General features: G+C 41.4%; 1 protein-coding gene across 3 annotated transcripts in view; it reads left to right on the forward strand.

Moving 5' to 3' along the window:
- The window catches only part of LOC131046605 (acyl-CoA-binding domain-containing protein 6), a 157,924-nt gene that overhangs the window by 119,762 nt on the left and 25,735 nt on the right, over positions 1-12,427 (forward strand). For all 3 annotated transcript variants that reach the window (XM_057980381.2, XM_057980380.2, XM_059213065.1), the window contains 2 exons: positions 11,189-11,350; positions 11,682-11,870. In XM_057980381.2, the coding sequence (XP_057836364.1) occupies positions 11,189-11,350; positions 11,682-11,870 (351 nt within the window). The remainder of the gene's footprint in view (positions 1-11,188; positions 11,351-11,681; positions 11,871-12,427) is intronic.

The following is a 12,427-nucleotide window of genomic DNA, read 5'->3' on the forward strand; positions in this document are numbered from 1 at the left end:
GTAATGATTCTGAGTGAATTTGACATTGAGTACGTGGACAGGAAAGCAATCAAAGGACAAGCCATTGCAGATCAATTGGCAGATGCTCCCATGATAGATGATGTTCCTCTACAGTCAGAATTTCCAGATGAGTCCATTCTAACAATATCACCTGCAAAGCCATGGCAATTATATTTTGACGGCTCATACACACAGCACGGGGCAGGAGCGGGTATACTCTTTATAACTCCCCAAGGCGATTCTATACCAAAGTCATACCGCTTATCATTTTCGTGCACTAACAATATAGCGGAATACGAGGCATTAACAACTGGATTGAAAATTGCAGTTCAGTGAAAGATCCAGGAACTTCGTGTTTTTGGGGATTCTCAACTTGTCATCCGTCAAGCAACTGATGATTATCAAACAAAAGATGAAAAGCTAATGCCTTACAAACAACTGGTAGATGATCTGAAACAGCACTTTGCAAAGATAGAGTTTGAGCAGATACCAAGAGAACAGAATCGCGCTGCTGATGCCATGGCTACAATTGCTTCGCTCATTGATCTACCGCAAAATGAGACCTGCTATGAATTCCTGGTAGACAACCTGCTGATTCCGTCATATGAGATCACTCCTACGGAAATGATATGTGTTGTTGGTCCTGAATCCCAGTTATATGGTCCCATATTCACATACCTTCGCAACAATATCTTACCTCCCGATCTATCGAACAATCAACGCCGCACTTTCATTCGCCAATCCTCTCGATACGTCATTTTAGCAGATATCCTATACCGACGAGGTCTAGATGGCACCCTTCTTAGATGTTTAGAGAGTGACGAAGGTTAGATTGCGTTACGAGAAGTGCATGAAGGGATATGTGGTCCGCATACTAGTGGTCCTACCTTGGCCAAGAAACTCATCAGGACTGGATACTACTGGCCTACTATGGAAAAAGATGCATATCAGTTTGTCAAGAAGTGTAAGCAATGTCAAATTCATGGAGACCTCATACATGCACCAGCACAGGAACTACAACCACTTGCATCTCCTTGGCCCTTTTGTCAGTGGGGACTCGATCTCATAGGCAAGATTCACCCTCCTTCTTCCAATGGACATAAATTCATTATCATAGCCACAGAGTATTTTACAAAGTGGATTGAAGCCGTGCCTCTCACACAAGTTACTGGGAAACAAATCGCTACCTTCATCCTGAACTACATCATTTGCCGATACGGGATTCCTACTTCCATTATTACTGATAATGGGCGTCCCTTCAAAAATCAGGATGTTCGTGAACTCTGTGAGCGCTTCCATATCTCCCATCGTTTCTCCACACCATATTACCCCCAAGGTAATGGCCAAGCTGAGGCGTCTAATAAAACAATTCTCAAAATCCTTAAAAAGACAGTCGACGACGCTGGCCGTAACTGGCATATCCAACTCAATCCTGCACTCTGGGCCTATCGCACAAGTGTCCGCACACCTACAGGAGCTACACCCTACTCACTTGTCTACGGCTCTGAAGCCATCTTGCCTATTGAGGTCGAGCTACCTTCTTTACGGGTCTCCTTGAGAAACATAATCAACGATGAAGACTACAGGGTCTCTCGCTTACAAGAACTAGAACTGCTGGAGGAACGAAGGCACATTGCTTTTAATCATCTCAAGGCTTACCAACAACGAATGAGTCGCAGTTACAATCACAAAGTTAAGCCTCGCACATTTGAGGTAGGTGACTTAGTACTCTGAGAGAACCCCAAGAATCAGCAAGACAGAGATAAGAAGGGCAAGTTCGAACCAAACTGGCTTGGTCCTTACATCATTACAGCGGTATATGGATCTGGGGCATATCAGCTCTCAACTACAGAAGGTGAACCCTTAGAGGATCCTATCAATAGCATGCACCTTCGCAGGTTCTACACATAAGCTCTTCGGAACATCCTAATTCAAAAATACAAAAAAAATAAATAAATAAATAATAAAATTCAAAAATACAAAAAAAATTATAAAACAAAAAAATCGTTACATGGTGAAAACCTGGCAAACAGGCGCCTTGTGACAACAAAAAAATTGAAAAATCAAAAAAGTAAAGAGAAATAATTTCGTCCAATGGTGAAAACCACTTCGGTGGCGCCCTGGGCAAGTACCATGGTGAAAACTGGGTCACCAGCGCCATGCGTAGAGACTTTGCTCCTCTCTCCTTCAGGATTCTCTTTCATCTTTCACTTTGTACACACTCACAACCTATTCGTTCACAATAAACTTACCCATTCCCATCATGGCTTGTTATTGATCTACCTAAGATTGGTTAGCCATCCATAACCATCCCTTTTCACATCCCTTTCCATCTATAATAAATCCGATCCTATCTGTGGCTAAGGCAAAATCCTACGTCTAGTGATGGGTGAGGAACTGAGAACATCACATGTTTCGAGGAGTACAGTTTCTTCCAGCTTCCTTCAAGTCTATCCGCGCACAATCCGCAATAAAGCAGCATTTGCATCACAGATCCGCAATAAAGTTTCATCTTCTCCGCAATAAAGTATCAGTTTCATGGATTCAGTCAGTTTCAAATGAGACACAACAGCAACAATGGGCTTCAACAAAATCAAATCTTTCAACAGACTCAGACAACATATGGTTCAGTGCTATCTATCCTTTTTGTGAAAGTGAACATTGTGACCACAATCGAATAAGACTTAAACAAGTGACAAGAGACACTAAACTTGAGGACTACAGTGGATGTTGGTGTCGAGTCTTGGTTTTCTTTTGATTTTATCTTTTGGTGACATGTCTTTTAGCTTTTCCAGGATGTCTTTGACTAGAAAGGCGAGGATGGGGTATCGTCACCTATTTGCATTTGCTGTCTGTGGATTGTCTTTTAGTAATGCTATGACTTGTCCAAGGATATGAGGACACTGTGAGTCTAGTATGAACTGGGGCATTCCTTGTTTGTGACTGTCTTATCACCATGCAAACAGGTACACTGACTTTCTGGGCTGAACAAATGCCTCGATTGTCATAACCTACTTGCCATAATAAATCTCAATGATGATAACGCACAAGAAGCTCTTTCACGTTCATATCTTCTGTCTTTCATCCCCCCTTTCTTGATTGACTTCCATCGTCCTTCTCAAGTCCGCGTAGCCTGCTATCACATGACTGAGTATAATGACACACCAAAAACATTTGCATTTCATATAGTTACACCTGCATCACCACATATAAGCATTTCATACATACATATAGATATCACAATTGCATCACATCCTGCATACAACACATGTTAGCACATCTCACATTTTCATTATGTAAATAATCATTTGCATTATCATATTCATCTGCATTACATACATTCACATTTGCATCATGCATCACATATACAACATAAAAGAACAAAAATATATTGCATTACATCATATAAGCATCCATATCATAAAACATGCATCACATAAGAACATCTCATCACATAAGGTACACATGCATATAGCTGCCGCAAAAAAAAAAAGGATCATCTCTCATATATAATCAAAAGTGTCATGATACAATGATGTCAAAAGAATCATATGGCTACAAAATCACCCGCAGGTGTCTACAATACAAAAATGGTACATATACTGATACAAAGGGGAGCCCTCTATGGCTATGATGAACTCCCTCCCTCGGAGCCGCCTGGCCTCGACGGAGTCTGAGCTCTAGATGGTCCCGCTCCAGGATCCCCCTGCCTGTCTGGTGGTGGTGGTGGAGGACCCATGACCCCACCGCTGGATGCCTGCCTCCTACGACTCCCTCCCGTAGCCGTCGCTGTGCGCGACGATCTATGGAAGCTCCTCGCCCGCTGATCCGCTGGCACGACACCATAGTACAGATCACTCCAGTAGGCGATCTCTTCTCCGGCTCGCAGCACATATGCGTAGCCTGCCCCTGCATCCTCTGCTGCCCGCCTCCCTGCCCTCAGAGTTGTCTCGGCCTCAGTATATCGTTGGATGGCCTGGTCTCTCTCCCGCTTTGTGTCCCTGAGCTTGATCCTGAGGCGATCTCTCTCCCGCACCAAATCTGCAATCTCGTCTGCCTGGCCCTGGCAGATCTCTCTCAGCTCTAGCAGCTCATCCTCCTCAGGATCTCCACCCTCAGCCTCTGCCTGTGGCTCCTCCTCTGCAGGTGCCTGTACCTGTGCCTCTCCCTGTACCTGTCTAGGTGCTTGAATAGGTACCTGTCTCTGCACCTGCTCCTGTCCCTGCACCTGTCTAGGTCCCTGTGCTCTAGGACCCTGTGCTGCTGGTACCTGTAGGGGCAATCCACCTCAACCCCTCACCACCTGGGCTGCTCTCTCCTGTCCTCCCTCCCTCCGAGGTGCCACCCGCCTCTCCCCCACTACTCCCCTCCGCCTCCGCCGGCCCCTATCTCCATCTCCTCCACCATCATCATCATCATCCCCTCCTACCTCTCCCTCCAGCAGCTCTCCCGGATCTGTCAACCTCGGAAATGGATGCTCTGCCCAATATGCAGAATACTCTGCGTCCATCCCTGCATCCTCTACCTCCGGCCACATGTCCCACGGTAATGGCATCATCTTGGCCATCTGTGTCATGGCCTGATCATATGATAGAAGTGGCCCGAACTGTACCTGATCTCTGACTGTACGGGCATACATGCCCGAGCCTCGCGGCATCCTCTGGATCCGGCCGAACTGTCTGCATACCCTGTCAACAAGCTGCCTCTCTAGAATATAGGGCGTTCGCCCAATAAGATACCTGCTCCTGAATGCATAGGGTAGCTCCATTGCGTCGTCATCCCACTCCTCGCACCCCAGGTACGGCCTCCAGATAACCATATCAATGTCATCTATGACGCGTCTCCAATGCTCCAATCGACCAATCCGAGGCTGTGATGTAATCATATCGTATAAATGCACAAAACTCCGTCCATGCCCTCTGCCTCTGAAGTGGATAGGTCGTGTGATAGGAAGGTGCTCATATGCCCACACCTGTAGGAGAGTCACTCCGCAGCCCAAGCCCACTGATCCGTGGTAAACAAACTGATGCAGCTCATAGTATAAATGTGCCAGGACACATGGCCCCCATGCATATCTGGTGTGCTCTGTCATCAGTGTCTCCAATGCTCCTCCCCAGCCAACTGCCAATCCCCGTGTAGCCCTGTCTGGACATAAGAAACCACTGATGGCTCCTCCAATAACAGCTGGCAACGCTAGCCCTGTCGCGGTCATGGTATCCCATGCCACGTGACCTGCTCTCATCTCCAACCCGGGATCCTGAAATACCTGTCTCAGTGCCTCTCTGTCTCCGTCTCGATCGTATGGAATCAACTCTCCATCGATCGAAATATGCAAAATCCTGTAGACATCCTCCAGCGTCACTGTCATCTCCCCCATAGGCAAATGGAACGTGCAAGTCTCGGAGTGCCATCTCTCCGCCAGTGCAGTCAGCAAACCCATGTTTGCCCGAAACTCGGGCACATATAGCACATGTGTGAGACCCATCTCCTCAATCCCAATCATATCCTGAATCGACAACTCTGGTCGCAACCTCTGAGTCGATGGGAATCTCTCCCGTGACTCCAGCATAGGCAGATACTCCTGCAGTCAACCAATCAATCATGTCAGTTATCGTGGCATTCACTGTTTATCACAAAATGCTACTTGCTATCTAAATGCATATGGCTATCTATCCTAGTGACACTCACTGTTCATCACAAAGTGTTGCTATCTATCCTAGTAGTGCTCCCTGTTCATCACAAAGTACTACGTGTGTGACATTCCCTGTTCATCACAAAGTGTTACTCACATTCGCACTCCCTGTTCATCACAAAGTGCTGCCTATCTTGGTGCTCCCTGTTCATCACAAAGTGCCTTGATCTATCCTAGTCATCCTAGAGGACCTGTTTGAGTGTATCCTCTCAGCAGCTTATCCAATCGACAGCGTATGTTCATCACAAAACTGCCGATTTGACCTAAAAAGACTCAACTTATGCATTTTGACACACAAATGCGCTTTACACTCCTAAACGCGCTTATAGACTGCACAAACGCGCTTCTGCAACACAGACGCGCTTCCTGAACACATACGTGCCTATATCATGCACAAACGCGGCCAGGGAACACAGACGTCCCTACATGACATAAACGCCCCTACAATTCTCAAACGCGTCCGCATTCAGCATAAACGCGGTCCCAGGCATAGACGCGCCTGGACTCGACACAGACGCGCCTGTTGGACACAGACGCGGTTGCGCGTTTTTGCATTTTTTTAACTATCCTATTCCTAGCGCATTTATTACTACCTAGCATGCATTAATGACAAAACTTGAAATGCGTGAAAGTACGAAGAGGTTTTGCGGTACTTACCGGCTCTCCTGCATCTGCTGGTCGCTGGAATCGGCGTACGCGGTCGAATCTGTGCACGAAGGCCATCGCTGCTGACTGCTGCTGCTCTTTTCTCGCTTTGCACTATGATCTCGTAAGGGTGTGGATGACAATGAGGATGTCTTTTGCCCGTGGTCTATCTTATAGCCTACCCTAGCCCTCGCCCTCATTTCCCGAGTCAGTATTCTTCATCCTGTGACTTTGTCACTTTATTCGGTCAGTAAATTCTAGCCTCTCTTTCTTATCGAGAGATTGTCTGCAATCTTTTCAGACATTTTCATCCAATCTCTCGAGGGGGCATATCATTCCCATTCTGGGGCAACTCTGTATCAGTTCATCTTATCTTCTTTGAAACAACGCGACAAGCCGCATTGTCTCAAAGAGGGGCAAAATGTAGACACCCAAAATTGTCCAATCTAATTAAATAAATATTTTATTTATTTAATTATCTAAGCCTATTTCTTCTATTAATTAAATAAATTTTTTTTTATTTAATTAATTCATTTATCCTCTTCTAGCCTTATTTCTCATTTAAATAAATACATTTATTTATTTAAATTATCCTTTTCCTAAATTAAATAAATATTTATTTATTTAATTGATCCCACTTCTTCTATTTATTAAATAAATATTTATTTATTTAATTAATTCATTATCTTTTTCTACACATGACACATGTCATTCATCTCTTAATTCATACACTACCTACCTCTTTCATTATTTTGGTATTTCTTCTACCTACCCTCTAATCCTAGCCGACCTCTCTTTTTACACCTCTCAATCTTATCCCTCCATTTCATATTGTGTCTTCTATATAAGGAGATGCTTCCTTCATTATCAAACCCTAATGAATCACCCTAATCACTCATGCTAATGATCTTTCATGCAACTTGCTACACTACGATCCTACTTGCAACCACATTCCGTTCTTTGTTGAGCTCTTGTGCATATAAAATCTGAGAGCAAATATATCAAGCAAGATCAATGGAGATAGGAAGAATGGAGATCAAAACCCTATTGGACATGTGATGGTATAATCTTTGTGATTTTGAGTTATTTTGCATTGTCTTAGGTTATCTTCATATGTTATGGTGGATCTTTGTTCATTGTTAGGCTAGGGTTTAGTGGTTGGATTCATTTTAGCCTTGCAATATTGTTGTTTATTGTTATCCATTTTCACCATAAACAGAACCAACCGATAAATCTATTTCCATTATTTAGAACTATCGAATAGTTTAGGAATTAATTAATTTATATTAACAAATGGACAATTAATATAAAGTAATTAATATTACAAAAGTCATTTATTAATTAATTTATATTAGTAAATTGAAAACTAATATAAAAGAATTAATATGCTAGTCTAGTCTAGACTTAGACTAGGAATTTATTAGGGAATATTACACAAAATTCACTAAGTATTGAAAGATTTTAATAAGACTTAACTGAATTATGACACTATGAGAAATTTTTTAAGACCTCTAGACATAGACTTGGCCATTAAATGAATAAAATGAAGGTTTAGTGAATGGGGTGCCAAAAACTAAGGCAACAAGTACAATCACCTCTGATCCGCTCAACAAAGACCCAAGACAACTTTTAACATGAGCCAACCTAAACAAGAGGTTGCCTAACTAGGAGGTACAAACTCGTCACCAACTAGAATGAGAATGGACCTGTTGCAAGCAACAACATGCTTCTCAAGGCAAGGAGATGCCCTAAAATATGATGCAAGACACACAAACAAAATGATGACTTTGAAAAACTATTTAGGTCAAGGGGACAACTTTTGTGCTAAGAATTTCCTCGAGAAATGACTGGAACCGCAGTTGGAAGACAAAATAGCAAAATTAAGCAAGTGAGGACACTTGCACCCGTCGAGGACACTAGCGCCCAAGTGTTGGAGTCCCAATCTAGCCTTGTAGTTTGGGCAAGGCATTGTAGTCTTGAAAATGCAGTGGTGTCCAAACCAGTGAGCGAACCCAAGCTAGGGTTGGGTACCTTGAATATGCCAACCACCTCAGAATTACCCAAGATGACTCACGATAAAAATTGAACCCAAAAATGTTGAAAATGAAATAGGGTCAAATAAATAATTCTATCTGAGGCACACAACAGGATCAACACATGAAGGAGAAGTTAGGAAGGTGTACAAGGACCTCCCTATTACTCCTACACATTGCCCTAAGAAAGAAGACACCACGGAGACGAGATTCGACATAGTTCCACTTTTACACGCTTTTACAAGAGGCCCAAAAACTGCCCGAAATGACAACTCCCTAGGATTGAACACCTAGAGACTCGACAACCTTGTGACGGGATTACAACAGCATCCTAAACAATTGCAAGATGCATTACGTTCATTCTAAGCCCAAATTGAAAAGTACCCAAGTTCATTTTACTGTATTCACAATAAACCATAAAGGCATAACAAGATAAATTTTTGCTCAAATCCAACATTGAGTCACGTAAACCATAGATCCCTATCACTATTTTTGCATTACCATTTTACAATACATCTCGTTATGAGAGGTCTAGGGGTAATATTACATTTTATACAATTAGGATTGAAATGCCCTTTTGTATCACAATTACAGTTACACGAGAACAAGAAAAATGAAACATAACAATTATTACCAATGACGGTATAAACTTTGGACTTTGTCCATGATCCTCGAGCCCCAGTGGTGGTTTCCAGGCCACCCAACCTTGTGAGATTCAAAGATCCACTCCACCATGCAAGGAGATGGTCACACTAGCCATAAGCACACTCACACCAAACACACTGGGAGAAGGCTTACTTGCGAGACAAACACAAAGTTTATATGCTCATACACAATGCAAAATTCGTGCAAGTAACATCAAGGGATAATCACAAAATTCCTCATTGGGCATTAACACATATGGCACAAAAGAAAACACTCTCATTGGCCACTTTCACCAATGAAGGAAAGCAATGCATCATCATTAGGCATGATCACCAATAACATAATCCAACCAATCATATTGGGCCCAACCTTCAATGAACCAAACATCAAAAGCAACTCAAGGATACATGACTAGATCCTAGAGAGGGAGTAGGGAGTGTGATCGCGAAGCTCACCATTATGGCTTACACGAAACTAAGTACTTTCATGCAAATGAGTATGCTTGATCTTACAAGTTAGACACTCCATGCGTGGGCATGTCTTCCACAAACATCCTTTGTCTATACAAGCACTCAAGGCCTAAGAGTAGGCATCCATTATCTTTGTTAATTAATTACTCATGTTCCATTAATTATCTTGGTTGAAAAAAAGTTCTTCTATCCAACATGGTCCAAAAGGAATTTCATTTTTTGTTTTTTTAAACTAGAGCAGGGATTTGGGAGTAACATTCCCAGTGGGGGCAATACCCCTAGTGGGTTTGAGGGGCAACACCCCTTGCAGGGTCTAAGGGAAGTGCTCTTTTGAGTTTCAGAGATGACAATTTTTTTTTTTCCAGATTTTAGGGATGATGGGTGATTGGCAATTAAATTTTGTATAAACTTTAATATTTGAAAACACAATTATAGAAAACAGTAAAAGAAGTTGCAGTGCAGTTATCATATATGTAAACAACATGATTAAAAGAAGCTAAAGTTTATACAAGTTTGAAATTTTGAGAATATCCGAACATCTATGCTATTCATGAATTTTATATTTATTCCTCTTCCTTTTCTTCTCTTTCTCATCTTGAAATTTGATGATTTCAAAAGAGCATGGGCTAGAATTTTTATTGATTGTTTAGGTGCCCCCCATCAAATTCATGTTTAGATTTTAGTAGTATGTTCATTTTTTCAGTTTTTAAAATTAAAATTGCTATTTTTTTGAGTTTTGATTTCCGAGATGCCCTGATTTCCTCTAGAATGGTTGAGGGAGGAATGTCTGGATGTCCTAAGGGTGGTAGGGCATCCTTGGGCATGCCCCCTAAAAGGGAGATGTCCTTAGAGATCACCTCACTGAATGAGTGAATCATGGAGATGGCCATTTATTGGAGCCCAAGTGCCAAGGATGATGGGGGGGCATTCCATTGCCATCCCACCACCCCTGGGATGTCTGGATTTGAGTGGATGCCTATAGAACCCAGGGAATGTATTCTTGGGGTATACTGGTCGAACTTTTCTGCTAGATAGATTTACTTCAAAGTTAACAAGGTCTAGGAGTTTTAAGTTATAACAGAGGAGATAATAAAATTATGTTGTTTAGTTAATTTTTTTACCCTTTTTACTGGGACCTTATGATTGAACATGCAGAGTTTGTATGAGAAACTAAGTCTCGGGAGAAGGCAACCTCTAGAGAAAAGTCAGAGAATATTCAACTTAAGAGATAGAAGAGGACTACCACAGTATCATTCAAGATATTATTTAATCATGTACAAGTGTAACTGACTTTAATCATTTATAACGATATCTTTCAAATCAGATGACATCCTCCAGTTAAGGGAACAATGGGTTGAACCTGCAGTTTCCTCTTTTGGTCAATTTTCCACATGAATTTCTGAAATTAATTTATCAAGTAATTAACCATGTGAATTCAGAAGATAAGTGTTACATCAGCATTTTTTATTTTCTTTAATTAGTATTTAAATCAACTAATGAACCATTTTGACCAATTTCATTGCAATTCGAAGCGCTTAACACAAATGGTGAGTTAGAATAAGCGAGAGGAGTTGCCATCTACTTTTAACTTGTTTTGCTATTTTAGGAGCAAGTTCGTGATTTTTTAACTTCAATTCTTTTGGTTGTTTTATTAAATTGCATATACTGAATATTTGCTTTCTTTGATCTTCACTCTGATGCAGAAAGTGGGGTGTGGACAAAGGTGTCAGCCATGGGTCAGGGACCTTCTGCTAGATTTTCTATGGCAGGAGATTGTATGGACTTTAAAAGGGGTATTCTTGCCTTTATAGGAGGGTGCAATGAAAACTTAGAGGCTCTTGATGACATGTACTATTTGGACACAGGTATTTCATTGTTTGCTTATGTTATTCTTGTGTAATCCTTAGTGTCATTTTTGGAGCTTCGTTCTTTGTAGCATGCAGTATGCTGTTTCATGTTGGTGCTAGTTTATTTTTGCTATGTGGTTATTCACTTCTATGCTCAATGCTTCTATCTGGTGCTTGTTGTGGCTTGTTATGCTCCTTTCATTTTTTTTTCAATATCATGGAGTAGTAGTGCAGAGTGGAGTGCATCCATTTCCAGTTTGCAAAAATATGTTTTGTATTGGTGTCAGACAATTATTGTGCCTCATAATATCAAAGTTTGTTGCTGATATTCCTTGTCTTGTGGGTTCAGAGATGACAACAGAAAATGGACAGGAAGAGCAAAAGCCAGAGAAATTTTCTTTGAGGAAAGAGTTGAAAAGAAAAAGGCAAGAGCATCAAAACTCATCAAATGATCCTGAAAAGGAGAGGGATACACCTAAGCACGAACTGAAGCCTAGACCAATCTTGCCGGCACCATCTCCCAATTTTTTCCATGCAGGTATAAATCTTTGTTTCATTTCCGATATAATCACCCTTTGCATTTGCATATTTAATGGAGTGATATCAAGTGTTCATATATTCACATTTGTCTTTTATTGTATCATAGCATTCTTTCTTAATCCATGGTGCACATGTGGGAATAAACATTTTTTTCATTGAACAGAAAATTTAGATTGTAGCATTTTTTTGTACCCCTTTATGCCTAGTTCATTTGTTATATTCCATCTTTATGCTTTTCAGTTCAAAGTTAATTTCCTGGCTAGTAGAGGATACACTTAATAGTTTAACTGTTTAAGAAGTACAGTGTTCACATTAGTCGCTGTTTGCTAAAGTGCGTGAGGTGAACCAGTGTGATAGTAGAAGTTAAAACTTTGGTTTAGCCTCTTAGAGTGATTCTGTATAAGCCACATCAAACCTTGATTTTTCTCTTTTTAAGGCACCAGCCTATGGCACAATAGTGCTGTTTTGAATATTTTATTTAAGGTGTATTTAAACCTTTTTATTATTTTAAGCCCTTCCTATATCAAGTTCACTTCATGGATGTAGACCTGCTTA

This window comes from Cryptomeria japonica, chromosome 10 (genome assembly GCF_030272615.1).
Source record: "Cryptomeria japonica chromosome 10, Sugi_1.0, whole genome shotgun sequence".
In the NCBI taxonomy this organism is placed as follows: Eukaryota; Viridiplantae; Streptophyta; class Pinopsida; order Cupressales; family Cupressaceae; genus Cryptomeria; species Cryptomeria japonica.